At 39.0% G+C, this 27,554-nt stretch overlaps 1 protein-coding gene across 1 annotated transcript in view; it reads left to right on the plus strand.

Moving 5' to 3' along the window:
* Positions 1–27,554, plus strand: part of LOC117411110 (ALK tyrosine kinase receptor) — a 161,012-nt gene that overhangs the window by 96,336 nt on the left and 37,122 nt on the right. Inside the window, exons 5-7 of the mRNA XM_034018253.3 lie at positions 13,608–13,735; positions 17,442–17,573; positions 27,283–27,432. Coding sequence (XP_033874144.3) covers positions 13,608–13,735; positions 17,442–17,573; positions 27,283–27,432 — 410 coding nt within the window. The remainder of the gene's footprint in view (positions 1–13,607; positions 13,736–17,441; positions 17,574–27,282; positions 27,433–27,554) is intronic.

Raw genomic sequence — 27,554 nt, forward strand, 5'->3', positions numbered from 1 at the left:
TGACAGAAGACAATATTTAACTGTCTGTTATTTTTTGCTAATATTGTTAGGTACCATAGTCTCTTATACGTCTACTTAGCACAGGGGACAGGAGACGCAGAGAGTGGTGAGAGCATAGAAAGGGTTACTGCATCATTGGGATCCTTAAGGACCGACTTGACAAAGTGAGATCAACCAGCTTCTATTCTGAACAATACATTTGCAAGATGATAGCTGTAATGTTAACAGATTTAATTGGTACTGATTTACTATAAGATTACAGTAGGATTCATAGGTTTACTTTGTGAGTCACAGACCCCCCCCCCCCCCCCCAAAAAAAATGGACACAATCCCAAGAATAGACTATATGTATCTGTAGGAGTCTAAAAAGACATCTTAAAAAACATATCAAAAATGTATCATGCCTTTGTGAACCAATATCACAAAAACATATCACAAAATGTTATTGGAAAAAAATAACCTGCTAATCTGACATGTTGAATGATGAATGGCACTGCTGACTGCCAAAGCTCATACAACTGATACAATATAGAGGTATGCTGTGACAGGGCACAGGCCTTGCACATGTGTTGTGTTGAGGTGGCAGAGATGGAGTTCATCTCTCCTTGGCAAATCCACGTTAGAATGTGGCTGGAGTGAATAATTGAAAGATTGATGATTTTTCAGGCTCCAGCTGTATGTAATCCTTTGTTAGGCAGAGAGAGTTTAGGTGAGTGTGCAGTGCTGTATTGGGGCTAAATTGTGTATTAGTCAGTGAAGGTGAAGCGTTTTGTTTGAACCTTTTGTTCTGGCCCTTGTGCTTGTTTCTTTGCTTTATGTTAAATAAAAGTGTGCAACAACACTGTTAAACTGCTGCTTCTGTCTCTGGGTCTGCTTCCAGACATTCACCAGCCTTGGCTATGATGCTATCCTTTCACATATGCTAAACTTATAAATTTATTGCTTAACCTTGTGGCAGGATAGCCACAGAGGGAAGACTCAGTCAGAAAATGCAGTGAAACAATACTTTAATTGACAGAAACCACAAAATAAAAAGACATAAGGGACAAACAAAAGGTATAAACACTAAACAAAGGTTTCAAACAAAACACTGGAACAAAATAAATCAAATTAAACAAGTATATATACTCTCTCAAACAAAGGATTTTGCCTGGCTTTTATGGTCTGTGGCTGGAGCCCAATTAACCAATAATTAACAATTAACCAGTTAAGGCTCCAGCCACATTCTCACATGTATTTTGCAGGGAGGAATTTAACCCCCTCCCTGCCAATCCAAAACAAACAAGAATTATAATGAAAATCATAATGAAAACAGTAAAAATAACAATAATAAACACAAATTATAGGGGCGAGCTGGTACCCCATCACAAACATGTGATGGATTTATGGCTCCTAACCACAGAACCGACCACTTCTTTTGTGTTTATTTCACATAACTGTATGCACCCTGTTATCTGAAAGGAGCAAAACACCTGGTAATATTTACCAAATTAGTAATCCATTTTACATGTTGTCAGAGAAGTAAAACTATCAAACAATATGACAATGCAAACTGAAGTTGTCTAAAGTAGCAAGTTGACTGAAAAACTCTTCAACACAGAGATCTGTGAACAGCAAACATAATTGTTCCCAGTTAACACACACCCAAATCATTGATCTGCTACACCAAGACAAACACCCTAGCCATTTTCCCACCATTCCCAGGAGTATGATACATTTCCCATTCTAGAATGAATGCATTACTGCTGCAACTTAACCACTTTTGCAATTAAAATATAATTTTGGCAAAAAAGTTTGTTGTAGTTTTAAATACTATATTTATTAGAGGTGTGCCGATACTTTGAGTAGATCCCTTTAAGAAATGTGAAGTAATTAAATTGAATAAAACATGTTAATTACACAATACAAAACAATGCAGTCCCTCGGTTTCCTTTGTTTACACAAGTATTGTTTACCAATCAATAACAAACAATCTTTCAGTGTGATTTAATATATAACCTGAGCAAATGAACTAAACCACTTTTATATGTGATTATTTGTCTCCTCTTTTTTAACCTTTTGATATAAAATAATTTTGATTTCACTTTGTTTGTTTCCTTAGACCAGTGGTGGCCAATACACCAAACTGCGATCCATCTTGCTATGCTATGACCAACAATTATTAGGGGGATTTAATATCATAGTGTCCAGTACATAAGCTAGCAATAATAAAACAAAACAACCACAATAACAAAATCGTAACAAAAGCGCAATCAAAGCATTTTTAATATTAAGCATAGGTAGTTATAAAACAGAAACTTACCAGCATTTTCATCTGAGTCTTGAAACCTGGTGTAGGCAGGGCTCTACCCTAACTTTTTTTAGGCATACGTGCACCGAAGTTCAAAAATTTAGGCCTGCACTGAAACATTTAGGGGCACACAAAAACAAACAAATTTTTTTTTCCTCAAATGTATTGTTGAATATCTACAAATCTTTTTTCCCTTCCTTTGTCACATAACACTTGTGCAGTTCAATACTTTTGCATCAACAAAATTATAATGGACAACCTTTTTACCTACTTAAATGATTTTTAACTGCCTGGTAGCATCTTCCTCATAATGTCATGCTTGCCTGTTTCTGGTAGCGGGATGGTCTGGCTGACGTTTCTGGATGTATGCCTCTCCGCACATTGCATGCCGTTTTGAAGCACTGTGCATTAAATCAGTGGTTCTCAAACTTTTTGAGCCGCGCCCCCCTTCCTCTTGTCTGTGGTACTTTACGTTCTTCTAATTACATGGCCCTTAATTAAGGCACCGGTAAACTTTTACTATAAGCATTTGCTATCTCTCTGTTTTAAAACTATGGTTCACAACAGAACACAGTGGAACGATCACCATGCAGTAATTGTAGATCAGTATTGCCACGTGTGAAATCTTTACCAAAACAATAAAGGCAAAACAAAAAAAATGCTTTAATTTGCTTCGAAATCATTTCAAACTGGTTAATAGACTAGCAAGCACTGACAAAATCAGTTAAGTTTTATACGGTGCAAAAACGTTTTAAGGACTTTGCGATACCTGCACAATGCCTGCACTAACAGTCGTATCTACAACGTTTCGACAATAACATATCCACTTTGACATCTGACACATTATTTCCCTTGTCCAGTGTTTATATAACCTGTTCTGTATACCAGTCTGACAGAGGGCGGTATTGGTGGAAATATTATTGGCAATCCAATCAAAACAGCCAATAAAGCCCAAATAAATTATCAGCCAGTTATACGGTATAGCCTAGGTTAAGATGTGCGCTGTAATAAAACTATATATATACAGTGCCTTGCATAAGTATTCACCCCCCTTGGACTTTTCCACATTTTGTAGTGTTACAACCTGGAATTAAAATGGATTTAATTAGGATTTTTACCATTTGATTTACACAACATACTTAACACTTTGAAGGTGCAAAATATTTTTTATTGTGACACAAAAGTTAAACAAAAAAAAGACATTTGTTGTTTGCATAAGTATTCACCCCCCTGAGTCAATACTTGGTAGGAGCACCTTTAGCAGCAATTACAGCTGTGAGTATTTTTGGGTAAGTCTCTACCAGCTTTGCACATCTGGATCCTACAATTTTTGCCCATTCTTCTTGGTAAAATTGCTCAAGCTCTGTCAAGTTGGATGGGGACCGTTGGTTAACAATTTTCAAGTCTTGCCACAGATACTCAATTGGATTGAGGTCTGGGCTTTGACTGGGCCATTCTATGACATTCAGGTTCTTGTTTTTAAACCACTCTAATGTAGCTTTGGCTGTGTGTTTAGGGTCATTGTCCTGCTGGATGGTGAACCTCCGCCCCAGTCCCAGGTCTCTTGCAGACTGAAACAGGTTTTCCTCTAGAATTTCCCTGTATTTGGCTCCATCCACCTTGCCCTCAATCCTGACCAGTTTCCCAGTCCCTGCCAATGAAAAGCATCCTCATAACATGATGCTGCCACCACCATGCTTCACCGTGGGGATGGTGTTCTCAGGGTGAAGAGCAGTGTTGGCTTTGCGCCACACATAGCGTTTTGCGCCAAGGCCAGAAAGTTCAGTTTTGGTCTCATCAGACCAGAGAACCTTTTTCCACATGTTTGCTGTGTCTCCCACATGCCTTTTGGCAAAATCCAAACAGGATTTGATATGATTTTTTTTTCAGCAATGGCTTTCTACTCGCCACTCTTCCATAAAGCCCAGCTTTGTGGAGCGTCCAGGTTATAGTTGTCCCATGGACGGTTTCTCCCATCTCAGCTGTGGATCTCTCCAGCTCCTTCAGAGTTACCATTGGCCTCTTGGTTGCTTCTCTGACTAATGCCCTCCTTACCTGGTCACTGAGTTTTGGTGGACGGCCTTCTCCAACCGCAGTTACCAGGTAACCTGGCATGGAGCAACCTCCACACCTCGCCCTCTCTCAACAGGAGTCCCCCAAGGGTCAGTCTTGGGTCCTCTCCTGTTCTCTCTCTACACCCACTCCCTGGGCCCCCTCATCGCATCCTATGGTTTCTCATACCATTTCTATACTGATGATTCTCAGATTTTCCTCTCCTTCCTCTGACTCCACCATCCCCTCCCGTATCTCTACCTGTCTGTCTACTATCTCCTCCTGGATGCACTCGCATCACCTCAAACTCCACCTTTCTAAATCTAACCTCCTTTTCTTTCCCTCCGCCTCCTCGCCCTCCTCTGATCTCTCTATCTCCATTCCTCTGGAATCTACCACACTCTCTCCCTCCTCCTCAGCTAAGAACCTCCAAGTCACCCTGGACCCCTGCCTCTCTTATTCCCAGCACACCTCCACTCTGGCACGCACTTGCCGATTCTTCCTGAGGAACATACGAAGAATCCAACCCTTCCTTACCAACTACGCCACCCAGCTCCTGGTCCAGGCCCTGGTACTCTCCTGCCTAGACTATTGCAACTCCTTCCTGGCTGACCTCCCTGCGTCCGCCACCTGTCCGCTCCAGCACATCCAGAACTCCGCTGCTCGCCTGGTGTTCTCTCTGCCTCGCTTCTCCCACGCAACTCCACTGCCCCGCTCACTCCACTGGCTCCCGATCACCTCTCACATTAAGTTCAAGACTCTTGTACTCGCCTACAGATGCTTTGACCAGACTGCACCCAGTACCTCCAGACCCTCATCTCTCCCTACAACCCCACTCGACCTCTCCGCTCCTCCTGCACTAGAAGACTGGCTGTACCTCCTCTACACTCCCCTGCCTCCAGAGCCCGCTCCTTCTCCACCCGCCCCGCAGTGGTGGAATGACCTTCCTACAGATGTCAGGACTGCCCAGTCCCTGACCACCTTCCGGCACCTCCTCAAGACTCACCTCTTCAGACAGCACCTGTAGAACTCCTCTTTTCCCTCTGGACACTTTATCACTCTTCCTTAATGCACTTTACTTGCTCTTATCTGCTCCCTATTTTACTGCATTTAATCATGTACTTTAGAGTACTGTAATCTGTCACAAGTGTTATTTAATCTGTAGTATTTTGTATTTAATTATATCCTGATGTAACTATCACTGACACTGTTATCTGTTCCGTTATTGAATAGTATTTTGTCATATACTTGTACTTGCTAGAACTGAAGTCATTGTATTTTATCTTGCTTTTAATTGTATTAATACTGTGATTCTTGAAATGTATTTTTGTTTACGACTGTAAGTCGCCCTGGATAATGGCGTCTGCTAAGAAATATATATATATATATATATATATATATATATATATATATATATATATATATATATATAGTAACATGTTTGCACCACTCTCGTTCGTTGCCCCTTTAAAACACCGACCCAGTACACAGAAATTGATTTTTAAAGCGTGGTTGCGCAATTTATAATAAACAATACAAAAACAAAATAAACAAAACAAACACCTATCTCTCTTTGAGCAATAACTAAACAAAACAGGAACCTAAACTAAGACAGGACACCTAAGCTGTTTACCTGTAACAAAAATAAACAAAACAGCAAACACAAAAAAGGCTTCACTCTACCTTTTTCCTTTCTTTTACGGCTGTACCCCCACCAGCACAGTCGGGCTTTCACACACATCAGCAGCCTTGAGCAAACTCACTGTTTCTCTCTTATACCCTGCACCTGGTCCTAATTTACAATTACCGTCCAGGTGCAGGGGATAAATAAACAATAAAACAATTAACCAATTAATTAAACAAGCAAAACAATAAAACAAACTAACTAAAATGTGCCTGCACACATGTCTTACGCAGGGAAGATTTTAGCCCCCCCCCCGCTATGTGTTACAGTAAAAAAATTATGTGCTGAAGACAACAAGCTAGCAGCTACCAGCGGCAGTCCTGCGCCAGTCAAAAGGTAATTAAATTAGTCAGGATTTGTGAGATTAAATAAAATGGCTTGCTTTGGTTTGAACACAAAATGTTAGTTAACAAAAATGAACATCCATAAATACGAATGAAATTATATATAGTTATTTGTATTTGCTATCATAATGTGAAATTGAAATCTGATGTGCATGTTAAAAGTTCAAGTCCTTTTCCTTGTATTTCCTTTTTTGTTTGTAATCGGAAGTGTTCTAAACTGAATCTTTTTTTTTTTAACTATTTTGCACAACAGTGTATTTGGTTATTGGATCTTATGTTAAAAAAAAAAGATTGTTCTTTATTTTTCGAAAATAAAACGTCAATGCACGAATAAGAAATCAGGTTGCCAATTGCACCACTATGATTACTCACCTTAAAGTTACCTCCGGAAAAAAAAAATCCAAAAATCCTGGCTACGCCACTGCTGCCAGGGTTTATTATTTAAAAATAAACATATATATTTTTATGTTTTTCCTAAGTGGGTAGAGAATATACGCAGTTTATTTCAAACTTTCAAACCTTAATAACATAATCAATGAGTGTCTAAGATCCTTCACCGTCAGCAAAAATATGTGCTAAAACAGAGTGAATTTGATGTAGCCCTGGCAAAAAGACAGCTACATTTGGAGTTTTTCTACAACAAAAAAGCTAAACCACCAACGCCAGAGACGTCAACAAAAACCGAACCTGACGGTTCTGTAGTTCAGAATGTTATTAACAGCATGAGAGTGTGACGATACTTCCATTTCAAATGCTCAGGTTAGTGCAGGTGCAGCTGTCAATAAGAGACCCTTGCCTGTAAAGTGTTGTTTGCTGCTCTCTTGATTGTGACAATCTGGTGTAGAACTGTTTGTGATGAAATATCTGAAAGCTAGCTTAATGTTTACATAAAAATGGTTAAAATTGGGCATCGGGTTTGAACATGGTTTCGCTTCGTTAGTTCGGTTTGGGGGGGGGGGGGGCTGTGCCCCCCCAGCCTTTCAAGCCACGAGTTGCCACTGTATATATATATATATATATATATATATATATATATATATACTTTCAGCTGGAAATATTCTGTTTATTTTTTATAGTCAGCCTTTAGGAATTTCTAGTTGCACATGTGCGCCTAAATTAAAATGTACGTTTGCACAAGCATTTTTTTAGTCTCATATGAAGAAACTGTCAGGATATTTTCATCTGTACTACTGGACAGCACAGATGGCTCTCCCCATCAGCCATAACAAAAACTGTTGTATGCTTATATGTTAGTGCTTGTTCTGATTTTGCGATCCACGTATTGGCCACCACTGCTTTAGACACAGCTCTGCATTGCATTTTGGGATTGTAGTCCTGGGCAGTGGCAGACTGGCAAAACTCCCCGAGGGGCCCCTACCTATTTTAAGCTTTTTTTTAATGTTAAGACACAAAAAAGGGCACAAATAATATAAAGACATGCCCAAGCTAAATACAATAGCAAGATTTATGCAAGAAAGCATTAGTATACAAGACAGTAAATCATAGAAATAAAATGTTTTGCTCTCACTGCTGCTGACACTGGTGTTATTGCTGCTGACACTGGTGTTACTGCTGCTGACACTGGTGTTACTGCTGCTGACACTGGTGTTACTGCTGCTGACACTGGAGTTACTGCTGCTGACACTGGAGTTACTGCTGCTGACACTGGTCTTATTGCTGCTGACACTGGTGTTATTGCTGCTGACACTGGTGTTATTGCTGCTGACACTGGTGTTATTGCTGCTGACACTGGAGTTACTGCTGCTGACACTGGTGTTATTGCTGCTGACACTGGTGATACTGCTGCTGACACTGGTGATACTGCTGCTGACACTGGTGTTACTGCTGCTGACACTGGTGTTACTGCTGCTGACACTGGAGTTACTGCTGCTGACACTGGAGTTACTGCTGCTGACACTGGTGTTACTGCTGCTGACACTGGTGTTACTGCTGCTGACACTGGAGTTACTGCTGCTGACACTGGAGTTACTGCTGCTGACACTGGAGTTACTGCTGCTGACACTGGTGTTACTGCTGCTGACACTGGAGTTACTGCTGCTGACACTGGAGTTACTGCTGCTGACACTGGTGTTATTGCTGCTGACACTGGTGTTACTGCTGCTGACACTGGTGTTACTGCTGCTGACACTGGAGTTACTGCTGCTGACACTGGTGTTATTGCTGCTGACACTGGTGTTACTGCTGCTGACACTGGTGTTATTGCTGCTGACACTGGTGTTATTGCTGCTGACACTGGAGTTACTGCTGCTGACACTGGTGTTGTTGCTGCTGACACTGGAGTTACTGCTGCTGACTGGTGTTATTGCTGCTGACACTGGTGTTACTGCTGCTGACACTGGTGTTATTGCTGCTGACACTGGAGTTACTGCTGCTGACACTGGTGTTGTTGCTGCTGACACTGGAGTTACTGTTGCTGACACTTGTGTTACTGCTGCTAACACTGGTGTTACTGCTGCTGACACTGGTGTTGTTGCTGCTGACACTGGTATTGTTGCTGCTATAGGCGGCGTGTGAATCTTTCCTTTGAGGAGGCTATTCCACACTTTTCCCCTGCATTTATTGAACCCAATGATGTACAGTAAGATACACAAACAGTCATTCTATATATATAGATATAGATATAGATATAGATATCCCAAAATCCCTATGTCCATTTTGATTCATTTTTTCAGTTTCAGTTTAAGAAAATATATTAAATTGGTTATTCTTGGGTAGTCAAAACAAAACATACCTGGTGTGTTAGAATGTATAAGATTAAATCGCAATGAGTACAAATTGTAGATCTCCTATGATTTATGTTTGATATACTTCAGTGGCAATTCTTTCTTAAACTTTCAAACAAAAACTAAGTTTAAGTCAATTGTCCGGATTGTCAAACCAGACCCCACCTACCAAGTCCCAAGAAAACATGCATTTTATTTAAAAAAAAAAAAATTGATTTTATTTATGTATTTCTTTATTTATTAACACATGTTCGGTATGCATTTGGGTTCCGCAGACTACAAAGGAGAAAATCTCTTGTTAATGTTACAAAATGAGAAACAAACACCTTGAGTGAGTTAAGAGGCAGTGGCAGATCTTAATAAGAACTATATTTCTAATGTATGTACAGTATCAATGCTTCTAATAACTAATATAGATAAATAAATCATCAGTGAGGAAAACCCCCAGCTGGATTCATACAGAGTAAAAGAGTGGTGGTATTTAGATCTGCCGTTGTTTAGATGATTAAATATCCTTCAGTTATTTAATGACTTTAACTACTTTCAGCTTTTCATATGTTCTCACTACTGTGCTGCAGGGACAATACAATGTGCCCTTAAGCTCCTATTAGTGGTAATAAATGTATTATACACTTAGTGAAAGGTTAACTCACAAACATGTACAGTGCCTATAGAAAGTCTACACACCCTTTCAAAATGTTCACCTTTTGTTGCCTTATAGCCTGGAATTAAAATGCATTAAAATAGTTTTTTTTTCATTTATCTACACATCCTACCCCACAACTTCCAAGTGAAAAAAAATATTCTAGAAATTTGTAGAAAATTAATTAAAACTAAAAACTGAAATAGCTTGGTTGGATAAGTGTCCACCCCCCTTGTAATAGCAATCCTAAATTAGCTCAGGTGTAATCAATCGCCTTCAAAATCACACACCAAGTTAAGTGGCCTCCACCTGTGTTAAATTGTAGTGATTCACATGATTTCAGGATAAATTCAGCAGTTCCTGTAGGTTCCCTCTGCTGGGTAGTGCATTTCAAAGCAAAGACTCAACCATGAGCACCAAGGCACTTTCAAAAGAACTTCGGGACAAAGTTGTTGAAAGGCACAGATCATGGGATGGGTATAAAAAAAATCAAAGGCATTGAATATACCTTGGAGCACGGTCAAGACGATTATTAAGAAGTGGAAGGTGTATGGCACCACCAAGACCCTGCCTAGATCAGGCCATGCCTCCAAACTGGATGACCAAGCAAGAAGGAGACTGATCAGAGAGGCTACCAAGAGGCCAATGGCAACTTTGCAAGAGCTACAGGCTTTTATGGCCAAGACTGGTCAAAGTGTGCATGTGACAACAAATTCCAAAGCACTCCACAAATCTGGCCTGTATGGTAGGGTGGCAAGAAGGAAGTCATTACTCAAGAAAGCCCACCTTGAATCCCATTTGAAGTATGCAAAAAAACACTCAGGAGATTCTTTAGCCATGTGGCAAAAAGTTTTGTGGTCTGACGAAACTAAAATGGAACTTTTTGGCCTAAATGCAAAGTGTTATGTTTGGCGCAAACCCAACACAGCACATCACCCAAAGAACACCATCCCTACTGTGAAGCATGGTGGTGGCAGCATCATGTTATGGGGATGTTTCTCATTGGCAGGGACTGGGGCACTTGTCAGGATAGAAGGGAAAATGAATGGAGTAAAGTACAGAGAAGTCCTTGAGGAAAACTTGCTGCTGTCTGCAAGAAAGCCGAAACTGGGACGGAAGTTCACCTTTCAGTATGACAACGACCCAAAGAACACAGCCAAAGCTACACTGGAGTGGCTAAGGAACAAAAAGGTAAATGTCCTTGAGTGGCCTAGTCAGAGCCCCGACCTAAATCCAATCGAAAATTTGTGGCACGACTTGAAGATTGCTGTCCATCAACGCTCCCCAAGGAACTCGACAGAGCTTGAACAGTTTTGTAAAAAAGAATGGTTAAATATTGCCAAATCTAGGTGTGCAAAGTTGGTAGAGACCTATCCCAACAGACTCACATGCTGTAATTGCTGCCAAAGGTGCTTTCACCAAGTATTAACTCAGTGGGGTGGAGACTTATCCAATTATGATCTTTCAGTTTTGTATTTTTAATATATAATTTGTTTCTCAATAAAAACTTTTTTCCCCTTAACAGTGTGGAGTATGGTGTGTAGATTATTATTATTATTATTATTATTATTATTATTATTATTATTATTATTATTATTATTATCATTATTATTATTATTATTATTTATTTCTTAGCAGATGCCCTTATCCAGGGCGACTTACAATTGTTACACGATATCACATTATTTTCTACATACAATTACCCATTTATACAGTTAAGTGGAAAAAATCCTCATTTAAATGTATGGAACTCTGAGGCACTGACACAACAAAATGTGAAAAAAGTTCAAGGGGGTGTAGATTTTCTATAGACACTGTATGTTTACACTGGCTGTATATGTGAGAAGGGTTCCAAGATAGAAAAGCATGCACAGTTAATCTCAGTGGGATTTCACATTTAATTAAAGACTGGTACAAATGCTTTGACAGTATGATCCCTACAAACTCTATCCCCCCTTTTGGGCTTTATGTTACAAAACTAATAATATCCCTTTGCACTTTGGAGATCTAACTATTGCTGCAGTCTTGGTCAAGATACCTATTGAAAACGTCTTTGTCAACCTGATATTTGAGTGTACTTAACCAAATCTGTAAATCAAGCAGTCAAAAGCATTAATGTCTTTCAAGTCAAAACAGATATCAGATATTATACACACAGCCTTGCAGCTTTGAGGTGTAAGAGGTGGTTGATATTTATACACAATTTTTGAGGGCTTTTAGACTTAAGTTTTTAAGAAGAAGAAAAAATATTCCAATTAACCTGTTTATTGAAAGAAAGAAAGAAAGAAAGAAAGAAAGAAAGAAAGAAAGAAAGAAAAGGATAAGAAATATAGGGGTCAGTGTACTAAAGTGTTGGGCCTGTCGCAATAGTCCCAAACCAGTTGCAAACGAGTTGGAAGTCTTGGGTGAAATGTACTAAACAAGCGCAATGCTATTTACAACTTTTTAGGGAATGCTTTGCGGCAGCAGTTTCTGTTTGCGGTTCAAGCGTAGATGAATATGTAATTATTGGCGTTCCTGCATAAATTCGCAAAAATGAAACACAGCTATTCTCTTAATGTGCAGGTGGTTTGTAATTGTGCACAATTTAGCACTGAGCCCCTATCTAACTTAAATAAAAACAGACAGTATACATTTGGCTTATAGGCTACTAAAGATAGTATGAATTAGTGGTATAATGCAAAATGTGTTGCTGGTCCTTTGAAATTCTTACTAATGAGAATTGACTGTCCTCCTGTAAGTTACATGACTTGTCAATGCGGCACCATGATCTATTTTGTGTTAATTGTCTAGGCTGCCAAGTTAAAAATAATAATAATAATAATAATAATAATAATAATAATAATAATAATAATAATAATAATAATAATAATAATAATAATAATAATATTTAAACACACTAAAATTTTATAGTTTAAATTTAAAATAATCTTTTATTTGCATTGTACACCAATGTATACAATGCAGCAGCTTGATTTATTTTGTGTTACCATACCGGTAACCTACAGGCTAAAGTAAAAAGAAAGTGTGCTAGGTGTTCATTTGATTTTACTGTACTGTATACTGTATAGGCGTTGAAAAAATGTCGCACAGCTCTCGCTAGAGATCTCGCTAAGGTGACGCAAATAATATTTAAATTAGTATATTGCGGTGCTCTTCATTAACATATTTTCTCTTAGTACATACAACAAAACGTTTACTTTGCTGTGTCGCAACGAAAATGCAAATTGCGGTATGTTTGCGCTGCGACTGGCCTAATTTAGTACACCTACCCCATAGAATTATAGAGAAAAAATAAGATAGAAGAATCTTGTGAAAACATTGTAAAGGAATAATGGGAGAGGGGGGAGGTAGTCAGTGGCCTATAGCCAAAACAAAAACAAAAAGAGACAGTTAAAATTAGGAAGCAGAGGCATCTGGTCAATGGCAGCTCTGGTGTGTCAGACAGCTAGCTCAAAGGAAGCCTTCACATCCACACAGAGTGTGAGAGTGAGTACTGCTGCTGCTGGAGAGGGAGGGAGCTGAGAGACACAGTCAAATTCCGCATTAAAAAAGAAGCTACAGCAGGGTCAACTCTTTTCTGTTTCTAATTGGGGGGTTACACTGTGTAACATTTCCCAGAGGGAGAGGGAAAGGCGCAGGGTAATGCCAAGATCAGGCAGGGAGGAGCAACAACCCAAGCTGCACAAGATCTGGTCACCCCTACCACTCAAAGAACAAGCCGCTCCATGGAGGTCCCCGTGGAAGAGTCCGCGCTTACTCCCCGCAGTTCCGTGGTGAAGTGCAGTGTCTACAAGGGCATACTCCTAGTGCTCACCCTGCTCTTCTTTCTCCTCTGTCTCCTGGGCAGCTGGTTGCTTCTGAGGGTGATGCTGGGGCGCTCCGATACCCCCTTTCGGATATCCATGGAGTACAGCGGACAGGGCACACAGGACACCGCAGCTCTGGACTCCATCAACACATCCAACTGCACCACAGGTAAGAGGTATTCTTTTAGCAGCATGCTACTTTTCAGCAAGTTTCTAATTCTCCTTGAACTGTTTATGGTTCATTGCAAAAAAAAAAAAAGATTTTTGGTTTCTGGTGGAAATCTTCTGCCACTTCTGCCAAAAGACTAGTTAACAAACAGGTTTAGTAGTGGCAGTTTGACAGCACCTGCGGAAGATATGTTATTTTTGGCACATTAATGGGCAGTTTATAAAAGATACGTATTTAAAATGTGTTCATAATTGTATTTTAATTTTTTTAGATAATATATTTGTATAGAAATACTTGGTATTTACAAATCAAAATACTATGGCACGCTGTGTGACTGCATGTGTGGTCAAAGACTTGCATTTGGCATCTTACACAATTTGCCTTGCATGGCTGTTGGGCATGAGGTCAGTGTGGAAACCAGTGATTCTTGTACTGAACAACAAGATGAAATACTGTATTGGATGTTGTCATAGTGGCACCAGTTCCATGTAAAAACTTTCCTCCATTTTCTGACTTGTTAGAAGGGATGGTCACCTGTGGTTTGAAAATGCTTCTATTATTAATTTATTTTATTTTATTTTATTTTATTTTAAGACTGAAGATATGACAATATGTTTTCTCATTTTTGCTGGTCTTAAGATACCTTAATTTGCTAAACATAAGAGCTACAGAGCTACCTCTGAAGACGCAGTAGTCGAGAGGGCACAATAGGTAAGACATTGTGCAATTTGTGTTCCACTGATAATGCAAGTCTGTTCCGCGGTGCAGGGCCGCTTTTAACGAGAAGCACTGTGAAATAAGACTGGATTAAACGCTTTAAAAATTATAATCCATTTGAAATCATGTTTTTTTCTTTTAATTTTAATTAATATATTACAATGCACTTCTCCCTTTACAAATATAATGCAGGTACACATCATCAGTTAAGTATTCACAGTATAATATTAGTAATGTGTGCTACTGTTGATAAAAAAGTAATAAATTCAAATCTATAGACTTCATTGGGGTCTCCTTAGATAATAACACAATAAACACTGTCTGTGTGACTGGGGTGAAATAGGGCAACATTTAAATAAAGTTTTCCCTGAGTTCTTTTTATAGTAACCCTGTTTAGCATTTTGGCTATTCGCACATCATATTATATACAATGCTTTATTCTATGTTCACTATGCTTTACCACATTTAAAGTTTCAATTAATTATTGTTTTTTTTTTTATAATTTTGAATAAGAAAATACACACTTCCTAGATTATAGTGAATAAATGTTATTTCCATATCATTATGTTACTGGCTTGGATTAACCCAGAATGATTAGCTCAATACAACAATTAGTCATTTTAATACTAATCCTTTATTAACACCAAAATCATCATGCAATCAAAAAAGGCATTTTAATGTGCATAATTACCCATTTTGGAGACAACGGAGTGTGACATTAGCTCACACAGGGGTGGCGGGACAGGGCGTCTGCGTTGGAGTGGCGAGCTCCAGCCCGGTGCTGGACAGTGTACTGGAAGGGCTGCAGCTGCTCAATCCAACGGGCGATCTGTCCCTCCGGCTCCCTGAAGGTCAGGAGCCACTGCAGGGCAGTGTGGTCCGGATGGACGTTAAAGGAGGCCGCACAGGTAGTGCTTGAAGTGCCGGACTGACTCTACCACTGCCAGCAGCTCCCGTCGGGTCACGCAGTATCTTCTTTCAGGTTTAATGCGTGACCAGCTATAGTATGCCACCACCTGCTCGCTATCAGGTCCAGGCTGGGCCACCACAGCTCCGATTCCCTCATTACTTGCGTCCGTGTGTAGGAGAAATGGCAGGTTGGGGTCTGGGTGAGAGAGTTTCGGGGCCTCAGTCAGTGCCTGCTGGAGGGTCTGGAAAGCAGGCACTTCCATACAAAGGTCCTGTCCTTTCTTCAGTAAAGCAGTCCCCCTGTCCTGGTGGTGGTTCTCCCATCTCTGACATCCCTGAACACCTGCTACACTGAACTGTTGACCCTGGGCCAGAACCTTCATGAACACGGTTACAGCAGGCCCAGGGTTGTTACAATATAAAACATATAAAAAACATTATAAAAAGAACACCTTTTTGTAAATTTTATTATTTAGAGAATACAGTGTTCTCTCTGCTGCAGTCTAGCCTGATGGTAGCGCACATATATATACCAGGTACCCCAGCTTTTCAATAAAAGAACACATATCTATGTAAATTCAAGCACTTAGAATCCTATTAGTACTTGTTAAGTCATCTTCAGCTCTTTTCTTACCTTTTAAAGTGTTCTATACATTAACATAATCTGGATTGTTTGAACATCTTTTATTAAAACATTGTACCACATTTTTGCCTGTATTTTTGACTATGGGTAACTTGCAGGCAAATTTCCCACTCCATGGCAGATGTGTGAAGTGGGCGATTTCTCCATAAGAGAAAACCAGGGCCCATGTGTCATACATCTCCTGTGGAATACATTTCTCAACTTCTGCTCGCTCGCCAGAAGAAAGAGAATTTCTATTCTAATGCCTTCCTTGTGTTTAAACCTCACTTACTTTGATAACCTCAGAGGATCCTGCACTGTTGGTTTCAGTTCCTAAACTTTTTAAAAAAAATATTTTTTAATGTTTTGTTGAAACTCACTGTTCAGTATATAGACATGTCACACTCAGGATGGTGTTTCCTCTTCGGAAATCAAAATACAGATCACAAGTCAAATCCCTGTGTTTCTCTCAAAGCTGTCTGATGAAGACTTGTTCTTTTAATCACTGTGTACAAGGTGATGAATGTGCCAGCTCTTGATAAATAGCCTGCTACCCTTATCCGACTCCCCTTCTCATTGTCGACTTTATGAAGCAAATTTAGTTAATTCTAAAGGGTAATGGAAAACATTTGGTCATAGCTGCATATATTAAATAAACTGAACAAATAAATACATTTATTAATTAGATTATTCTGCCTTTAATTGCAACTGTGGTACCATTCAGTAGAACAGACATTTTAAAAGTGTAATTGAGCTGAAACCTTCAGACACACGGGGTACCGTTTAAAAAAAATGTTGAAAACCACTGCTTTATTAGAACTTCTGGATGTGTTTTTTTATTTTTTTTCTGCTGCATCACACATATGACCTGTGTCAATTTTATTCCGTTGGTTTTAATTTTATATCTATTTTCTCACTTTTTAGAAAAATGTATAATGCTTTATTTTAAATGTATTTTTTTTATTGTTACTTTTTACAGCAGCTTACTAACATGTTAACAAATGTATTTCATGTGTTTCATGTTTTACTGTAAAAAGTGCATAGTAAAAGCATAGCAAAGTGTAATAAATCATAGTGAAAGCATTGTAAAGCTGAGAGATGTATGGTAAAGCATATTAAAAACCAGGGCCAACTATGGTAAATGTAAAGCATAACCATGTGAGGGTGGGAAAACTGCAATATTACTGTGCAAATTTACCCAGGTAAACTTTTATAAGGGTTGTTAATCTGTAGTTACTTGTTTATCATTGTCAGGTAAAGTACAGGGGGGACCCCCACCCCCACCCCCACCCCAACCTCTTAAGTCTCATTTAAGTGGGTTAATTAAAAAACAAACAAAAAAAACTTTTAATAGTTTATAAATACCGGTACCTAACAAAACAGTGATTTATTTATTTGAAGCTGTTCCTTGGTTTTTTGTGTGTTTTGTTTTACTTCAGCCCTGTGTCTGTGTTTCAGGGTCTCCTCCGGGCTTGCAGATAACACTGCAGGGGAAGTACACCTGCCGGGATGGGACGACAATGAGTCTGGGCAGAGTGTGCAACTTTCAGAGAGACTGCGCGGCGGAAGAAGATGAGGGTCGGATGTGCCGTGAGTAACACCTCTCTTTCAGACCTTGGTTTTATTTAATTAGTTATTTTTATATGATTGGTAACTGTGAATGCGGTCTTGTAAAGTTGCTTAAATTATACTTGCTGCAAAAGTGTTTTTTTCCCCACTTACACACTCATTTTCTTTTTTTACACTACACTGTTTAAAATATTGAAACATCTTTAACTATTAAACACTCAGCGGCGGTATTTACAATAATACAAAAAACAAACGTATACATTCAATGAGAAATGAAGACATTAGGCTAGACTGTCAAAGCTATTTACTCCATAACGTCGTTAGCTAGTAATGTATAAACGCACTCAGTAGAGTTAACAAATCAGAAATAAACGAGAGACGTTTAAGTCTGTGAGTCGTCTGTAGTTTCTTTTTCATTTTAGAATGATAGAAATTGTGTTTTTATTTCCTTTAAGGTAAATAACTGAGAATCATTGGGCTAAATTCTCAAAGGTATTTAGTCCAATTCATCATTCACAAAATGTTTTCACAAATGGAGAAAACCCAGAAATAATATTTTAATTCAGGGGCTTGAATGAAGTATTAACATGTCTCTTATTTGTTTTAGATGTTTAATTGGTGTTTTTTTCCATTCAGAAAAAAAAGTGCTAATGACGATTTGAAGTATAATAGCTGAGAATCTGACCAATTGAAAAAGACTTGTTGAAAATGTTGTCCTATTGAGTTTACTTTTCTTAGCTTTTTAATAGTGGTTGATGGTAAATAAATATGTATCTAATATGCAAGGTTGCATGAAATATATTAAATGCATACAGTACGTAAGGGTGTGCTGTGGAAAAAATTGTGAAACTAGTGTCAAAATCCATATTGTGCAATAATATATAACAGCATATATTATTATTATTATTTATTTCTTAGCAGACGCCCTTATCCAGAGCGACTTACAATTGTTACAAGATATCACATTATTTTTATATACACTTACCCATTTATACAGTTGTTTTTTTTTTTTACTGGAGCAATATAGGTAAAGTACCTTGCTGGGGTACAGCAGCAGTGTCCCCCACTAGGGATTGAACCCACAACCCTCCGGTCAAGAGTCCAGAGCCCTAACCACTACTCCACACTGCTGCCCAATTAGATACATTCTAAAATCTGTTTCCGTGCTGGCTACTTATTTTGTGCAACAATTCTTTAGCATTCCATTTATCCTATTGTTCATGTATTTGAGTCGCTGTCCAATGTGTTAGGGGCCGTCCAAAATTATCAGCATTTTCTAAAAGCGTACACAGCTTTATTTTACAGATCTTGAACTATTCACAAGCCATCATGAAACATTACTACAGCCACCAGAGATGTCACAATTCATGATATTTTACTTTTGATTGAGAAAAAGGATCCTGTTAGAACATATTTCATTCACAGAACGCACAGGGAGTAAAAAATGTAAAAGGCAATGGAGAGTCAACAAGCGCTGGTTATTTTTCTTAGTGTACTGTATATGTTTAAAACTGTTCTTCCTTTCTGAGTAAATGTGTTTATCAATAAAACAGAATAGTATAGGTCATGGGCAGTAATTTGAGTGGCAAATGTTTTACAGTACCATTGTGAAATATGATTAGAAAACTCAACATATTTCGTGCATTTCTAAACATATTTCATGCAAAATATAACGTCATCTACTAACTATTGAACTAGTCCACCGTCCATTCGTTATGCCCCAGCCCCCCCCCCAAATTGCCACCATTTCGTGTACCAATAGAAAGCTCTGGAATTCGCAGATCCCTTATCTAATCTTAAAAAAATCATAGTCTTGATGCTAAAAAAAAAGAAAGAAACTTGTGGAGGTGGACAGCAAATCTACAAATAAAAAACATTCAATAATGTTTCCTTCCTCCTCTCCAGGTCCTTCCTGTCAGAATGTTTTATTTTACTTCAGGTAAAGGGGCTGACTCATGTTATCTGTTGTTCTGAACCAAGAGGGAGGAAATTAATTTATTCATAGACTTCCTATTGCTAAAGCATGCTATATATATATATTTTTTAAAACAGCTAGAGGATTCAGGATTTAAGGTATACTGATGATACACACCGGTTTTGCTAAAAGATTGTCTGCTACACAGAACAGTTCAGTTAGCACAGCTTTAGATGAGGGTATCAACGGTACCACTACTAAAAGTTTAAACTAAACATGGAGATATCAGCCAATAAATATATTAAATGTGCAGGGCTTGAATTTCAGTGCGGGATTGCGGGAATCGCACATTTTCAAAGTTGTTCCCGCTTATCTGCAACTTTCAGTGCGGGATATTTTAAGACACCAAGCTACTGTATTTTTCACCCAGTTTAGAATGCCTGAAACGCTACAACAATCTATAAGGAAGTGGCTGTCAGGGACGAAAGCACTATGAGCCGCATTCTGAGTAGTTCTGGTTAAAATAAATAAATAAAGTAGTGCTGGATATTTTAAGTACCGCAAGACTTTATTCTCTCATACGTGATTCTCTGGCACTTTCTTCAGGATTATAGAAACTCAGTACACTACAGTAAGTAAATAGTTACAAAAAAAAAAAAAGACGATATTAAGTCTATCTAGGTGTTGTTTTGCAAGCGGTGACTTTCGCTGTAACTCTTAAAACTCAGTCCCATTCATTTTGGGGCACCAGGGCACCAAAGGTTAAGCACATATTACTCAGGCACCATAAAAGCCACCTGGTTCATGGCTTGTTTAAGGTACAGACTTCGGGTCTTTCCAAAGAGGTATTCAGTGTGTGTATGTGGTACTCCTAGCCGGAACTACGATCGCCTGAAGTTAAGCCTCTCATCATGTGACAGAGTTCACAGCTTAGGTTTCGTTTTGAGCCTATTGCTCTGTAGCAGCTAGACAGAAAGGGGCGGTATCAGAAAGCTTAGAAGCTCAGTTTCTCCCCCATGTTAATTTCATATTGAGGTTCAATGGTGCAGTGTTTTTTTTAATTTTTTTTTTCATATTTAGGGCTTCTGCTTTTCGGTTTTAACCGATAAAACACAATAAAACACCCCTGATGCAAAAAAAAATGAAATCGATGGATAGCCAATAAACACCAGGAAACACCGGAAAAACTGCGAAAATGGTTAATCTATTCACGTTGACTTTAAACTTTTCCCAATAAAAAAATAAAACCTACTACAAAAATAATAATAAATACATTTCTCAGTACTGCTGGGCAATGTCGGGGCCTTCCTGACTTGCATCTATCAGTGATTCGTTCTCAATAATTTAACCCCCCCCCCCCCCCCCCCCCCCCAACAACTGAGTGACAGCACATTCCTACATTTCTATTGGAGACTCTGCTTGCGAGATTTAAAACGAGATTACAATCAAGATGGAGGCTTGTTAGCAGGATTTCAAACTGTATTACAGTTAAGATACAGAGGATTTAAAACAGAATTGTGGCGAAATCTACAAAAATGCCTATACACAAAAACCCCAGAAGAATGTGCCCATGACCATAGGGATTTAGTTGTGGAAGACAGCAAAGGAAAGAAGGTACAACTTAAAAGTGTGCAAGTACTGTCGAGTTACTATACATATTTTGACAGAAAAAAAAACAAAACGCTCAAGCATTTTGGAAAATAACTGAAAACACTAATTTCATACATTATATCAAAAACAAAAGCCCCGAAAAAAATTGATTTATAAAACTCAAAAATAGCTAAAAATAAGCACCGAAAAATACAATTAATAAAACTAGATAAACAGAAGCCCTACATGTATTCTCATCCCTACCACATATAGAATGCCTGATCCTGTTGCAACTTACATAATATGAAAGGACATTTTGTGGCCTTTCATTGGATATGTTACATGCATGTGTGGAGTAGTGGTTAGGGCTCTGGACTCTTGACCAGAGGGTCATGGGTTCAATCCCTGGTAGGGGACACTGCTGCTGTACCCTTGAGCAAGGTACTTTACCTAGATTGTTCCAGTAAAAAAAAAAAAAAAAAAAAAACCCAACTGTATAAATGGGTAATTGTATGTAAAAATAATGTGATATCTTGTAACAATTGTAAGTCACCCTGGATAAGGGTGTCTGCTAAGAAATAAATAATAATAATAATAAAATGCATTACAAACTATCCACTAGTTAAACTTACATAAATGAAAACAGTGAAAAACAGGTGGAACTAGGACTGAGTGGAAAGAGTTAAAAAAAAAAAAGAAATGGAGCGCTGGTTAAAAAGAAAAGCACCTTTTTCTTCTGCTGCAGCAAAAACTTCAAGTGAGGCAATGGCAAAAGCAATGGAGAGTGCTCTGTCTCACAGTGATGACCAATTGTAGGTCTCCTGAAAGCAGCTTATTTTAAAGCAACACCAGTGTGAACGATGATGCAGTAAAATATATAGTTTTTTTATGCAAAAGTGCCTTTACTTTTGCCATTCCCCCCCTAAAATTTTGGAATCCTCCCCATTGGCTGCAGCATAGGGGGGAATCCCCTCAGCACACAAAAATGGAATTCAAGCCCTGAATGTGTAATTCATTGGCTTTGTTGTTACTTGAATAGATGAAGGCAATTCATTGCAGTATGCGTGGTCGCCGGTTCGCTCCCAGCCTTTGCCCGGTTACAAATTTATTCTGTTGCATTTATTATTATTTATTTTTTTTACTTCTTGATTGTGTGAGTTTGTCTTTAGATCATGCCGCTTCTCTGTGAATTTGGGACAATCAATACGTTGTGTTAAAAGGTACAGCTCTGTTTACGGCAGTATTACACCAGCTCTCTAGTACAACGATATGGGGTTCGTTACAGAGGGGTTCAGTTGCCTTCTTCCAAACCTTGTACAGTGGCAGGTTTCAATCTGCTTTAAGCTTGCAAAAATCTGTTCCGTGATTTTATATCTTCTATGTTTTTCTAATGTTACATTTTGTACCCATTTATTTTTCATTTGTGTTCCGTATGCTTTTATTTATTGATCATTGATCTCCATGTTTAAAACTATTACAGCAGAACTTGCTTCTGAAAAGACTCCTGGAGGCTGATTGTGTAGTAGTGAGATGAAAAAGCATATCAGTGTTGTGCAGGATTCAGTGCACAGTATTTCACCTGTGGGCTTCAGTGCACAACAGAAGGCTAAGGCAAACGTAGATGATAAGAAAAAACCCTTTAAATTAAAACTAAACAATGGCTGTCAGAAGAATGCAAATTATACTGGCGGTTATGAAAGGAAGGAAATTGAGGCATCACAAAGGTCCAGTTATGGAAGCAAAACATTTGCCTCAGATAGTTTTGCCTGTGTAAATTATGAATATCAGATAAGAAGTTCACCAAATAGGAGTGCGAGAGGGAGGAGGGAAGTGATGAAATAAACACACACACACACATACACACACACACACAAGTCTCAGGAGTTTTAGGAAAATACCACGGTGTATTTTCTAAGCCACATGGGTGCTCGTGACACACACACACTATTTACAATTATGTCAGTATGTCATCTTGGTAGACAGTTGCCGTCCCTCCTTGGTCTGTCTGTGTCTTGCCACGCAATCTCTCAGCAATGATGTCCCGTCTATTTACTCTCTTCACCATGTCCCCGTCTCTCCAGCTCCTCCTCTCAAGCTTGTTATTACCAAGTATAAAACAAAAAGCAATCTAAAACATTAATGAGAAAAGACAGGCAGTGCAAATTTAATGAAAACTCGACAGAACCCGCAGCACCAGTTCATCCACACATCATTAGCAGCCACAAATCCTTACAAAAGCGTATGCTCTATATCCTAAACACTATCGCAAATATATGGAAGCAGATTAATCTCTTAAAGGTACCCCTAACACCAATCTAGTTAGATATCATGACATCAATTAATTACACCTTAATAAATTAAAAAATACACCCAACAATTTACCTTTTTTTAATAAATACCAACAACGTTTAGCTAACTGTTAACAGTAATCGTACCCCTTCAAATAGTTTTTCATTTACCTAAAGCCTCCCCAACTATGCATTCCAAATGATCATCTGTGAGAATGCTGGAATGGCAAGCAAGCTGCCAGCTTTAATTCACATATTTTAATGGAGTTGTTGACTTGCACCTGACTAAATCCTGTGTCAAATAAAGTGCACGCATTTGAAAGGGGACAGACGTTTCTTACATGCTTCTCAGTTTTACTGTGAGTTACCAGATCTCTGTGATGTGCTTGGAGTTCACATTTGCTGTATCTGCAAGCCACTTTGCCTCATCGCCAAGGTACACTCCTAATCCATTCTTTCAAACCTTTTTCTTTTTCCAGTCTTTGCGGTATTTCTTTCTATATTTTGCCCACTTACCCAGTGGCATCTCTGTGGTTTATAACGTTGATGAAAAAACCATATACTTTTTCCCTCTGCTTAACAGCTTCACACTGTTTATAAAAATAGCTCTGTTAGAGGTTTCAAACTGCTTAAAATGGCTCTATGGCCTCTGTTCCTACTCGCTTGGTCATGCGCACTGCGCAGTTAGCCTCTGTCCAGACTCCCGTGGGCAAGTCTTCCCCCCTGTCCTGTTAACAGTGAATGAGACCCTAAAGTTTGTGTGCAGGGGGCAGGCTGCTAATGTTGCCGACATTGATCATTTGTTAAATTAAAATAATTTTGTAACTGTGTATTCACCTTTAATATAACACATTAGATCTAGCCCAAAAACATGCAAGACCTGTTAAAAGTAGCCCAAAAACTAGCTACTGCGGCTGTCTTTTCCAAGTAGCCCAATTCCGTAGAAAAAAACGTAGACTTGGCAACTCTGCCCGCTACTCTTCACAGTTTCCCTTATGTGCCCCAGGCCAGTCACAGCCAACCACTATTCGTTTGTGCGTGTGACCTAACCCAGTTTTGATATTAGCGCAACCTGAAACACCTGTGCTTCTGACCTTCCCAAGATGGCCACCGCATGGTAGACCCTATGCTTAAGGCATGCTCCATCTTGGTTAGGTCATGCTACCACCTATCGGAGGCCAGATTTCACTCCTTTTTCCAGTCTTCACCCTGCCACAATGAGTTACTCTTCCTGCACTAACAAGGCCATCAATATGCGATGGTGTAACCAACATGGAGGTGATCCTAATCAGAAACAATTTACTTTATGGTATTTGAATGGACATTTTAAAATATGAAAAAAATATGAGCACTAATGGCTTAGATGGTGAGGAATAAAAAGCTGTCAATATTGTATACAGTATACTTTTGAAGTATGTCCCTACTGTAGTACTGGTTAATATCATTTGACTTGACTCCTAGGCCTGTATTAAAGTGCAAGTAGGTTCAAATGTATTTTAATTGCATTTCCATTGCAACTAGGTAAATCTGCCTTGAGTTTCTATGGAGAATCCTAAGTGCCGGAACAGAACAGCCTTCCTATAGAGTTGGTTGGTGGTGAAAAGTGAGAGAGGATTGTATTTGTATGCACTGAAGCCCTCGCTCCTCTGTAGCTGCAAATGTAATTTTGAAGAAGTGTTTTTTTTTACATTTCCTTTACTGAGTTGTTATGGCTCCAATACTGAGTTGTCACATGCATTTGAGCTGCTTTGAGCTTGTCTAGAACAGGGGTTCAACGTTTTTTTAAATAACGCCTCACCAAAGCAATTTTGTTTACGTGGAGCCCTCCTCCCCCTGTCTACAATAGGGATCATTATAAATCATGCATTAGAAATCAACCAATCACAGTGCATTATTTGCCAAAATTCCAGTACGTCTTATCCTGTGTACAAATGTCATCCCCTGCATTCCAATATTCAAACATAAAAAACAATTACAAAACACATACCTGGTACCTTTTGTAAAGTGGACCATCCTATTAACTTCACTGTTTCTTGTTGATTAACTTTTACACTAGTTTAAAACACTTTTTTTTCCGACTGCAAGTTTAGTTTTTAATAAAAAAAAAATAGTCTGCCATCAGCCAGCCCATCACCACAGATGAGGACGAGGTTCATCTGCAGTGCCAACAACGGGGAATCCAATTTCCAAACAACTTGCACGATCACTTTTTTTCACGCATCACAAACATTTGATGTACTAATATTGAACAAAGGTACAATGTGGCTGTAAAAGAACTGTCACTGATTCTTAAATACAAAATTACCCGTGATTGGGTCTCTGCTTAAAATTAAGTGTGGTTTTCCAGGCTAAATATGTACCGGTATCAAAGGTAAAAATATTGATTACAAAAATGCCTGAGTGGATTTCCAGCACGAGTAGCAGTTGTTACGTTTTCCTTAGTTCTCTCCCGAATCTCTCCTGTTCTTTCTCCCTGAACACCAACCCCGTGTCTGTGAAACACTGACTCTTTTATGCAGCTGTACCGAGACTCGATTGATAATCAATCATTCAATGAATCTCAGCACAGTCTGCATGTGAACTACTTTGTGCACTCCGGTGCCCAAATACTAATACATATTTTATCTGCACGTGAAGCGATTGTGCAATCCCTGTGCCTAAATACAAATATACATTTTAAATCACTTGTGCTACACAGCTCACATTATACCCCGTGCACCAATACATACACACCAACACCCCACATAAAACACAAAAATACATTGTACAATATTTGCTGCAAAATAGATCAAATGGTACAACACTGGTTCTGATACAGTTTCATGGAACTGGAATGGATTGCCAGTGTGCATTGGTTATACCATTGTGATAACATTGGTATGTTAAAATATGAAAATGTTTGTTATACCATTCTACCAATAGATAAGAATATCATTCCTCACATTTACATGCATTGGTTCATTGGCTGTGCTTGATTGGTAAATTAGAATCTGCTGTAAACTTGTGCCAGGTCTTTATAAGCCATCTGGTTACCCAATACATCTGTCTTCCAGATCCTACTTACCAACAAACTACCAACAAAATTTGTTGGAATTTCCAGTCATGTTTTTATTTTTTGTTTGTCTTGGTTTCTTTTTCCAGATTTTAAAGTAGCTCACACATATGCAATGTAATCTGCACAGTTTACAGCATATTGCTCAAGGGATAATGAGATGACTGTCACAAATGACCTTACTGAGTCATAAGCCAACACTGACAAAATGATTGCAATTGCTCATTCACCTTCTGTTTGCAGTAGTAATTTAAAAGACACGCTCAGGTCTTCACTGTAGAAAAAAACAATAAAAAGAAAATACAAAAAGGCCATTGTTCCATAATTAGACTATGAGTCACAATGACAAAAGCTGTCCCCACGGAGCCCCCTGATATTTAACTACATCTTCAGCCTGGAATAGTGTGTCTACAGAGGCTGTTGCATTCTGTCTGTTCTCTGTTTAAGTAAATTTAATGCAGTTTGGAGCTGCAGTATAGCACCAGTTCTAACCATAAAACCACACTGTCACTCTCCCATTCCCACAGCTCTACCTAGACTCAACTGCCTCCCTCCGAGTTACTCCGCTCTAACCACAAGACCCCACTGCCTCCCTCCCAGTTACTCCACTCTAACCACTAGACCACACTGCCTCCCTCCTAGTCCCTAAACTCTACTCACTAGACCACACTGCCTCCCTCCCAGTTTCTCCAGTCTAACCACTAGACCACACTGCCTCTCTCCCAGGCCCTCAGCTCTAACCACTAGATCACACTGCCTCCCTCCCAGTCCCTCAGCTCTAACCACTAGACCAGACTTACTCCCGGTTCTTCAGCTCTGAACACTGGGTCTTTCTATTTTCCCAGTCAGAATGTGAACTCATTTCCTGTTCTACTCTATTTCCAGGTGACTTCCTCCTCGGTAGCTACTGCTCCTTTGAAGAGGGGGACTGTGGGTGGCAGGCTTTGACGTCAGCCTCTCATGGAACGGCATGGGGGGTCCGAGAAGGACAGCATGAAGACCACCAAGAGAAAAGGGGCAGCTGTCCATTCACAGGTACCGTCAGAAGAACGTCTAGATTTAACTGCGGGCAAAATATTGTATCAGTGATGTCAGATTGCAGTTACTGTATCGTGTAGCTGTAGGGAAACCTAAATTACAGTGTGAGCCTAGTTAAA

Source organism: Acipenser ruthenus, chromosome 6 (genome assembly GCF_902713425.1).
Source record: "Acipenser ruthenus chromosome 6, fAciRut3.2 maternal haplotype, whole genome shotgun sequence".
Taxonomy (NCBI): Eukaryota; Metazoa; Chordata; class Actinopteri; order Acipenseriformes; family Acipenseridae; genus Acipenser; species Acipenser ruthenus.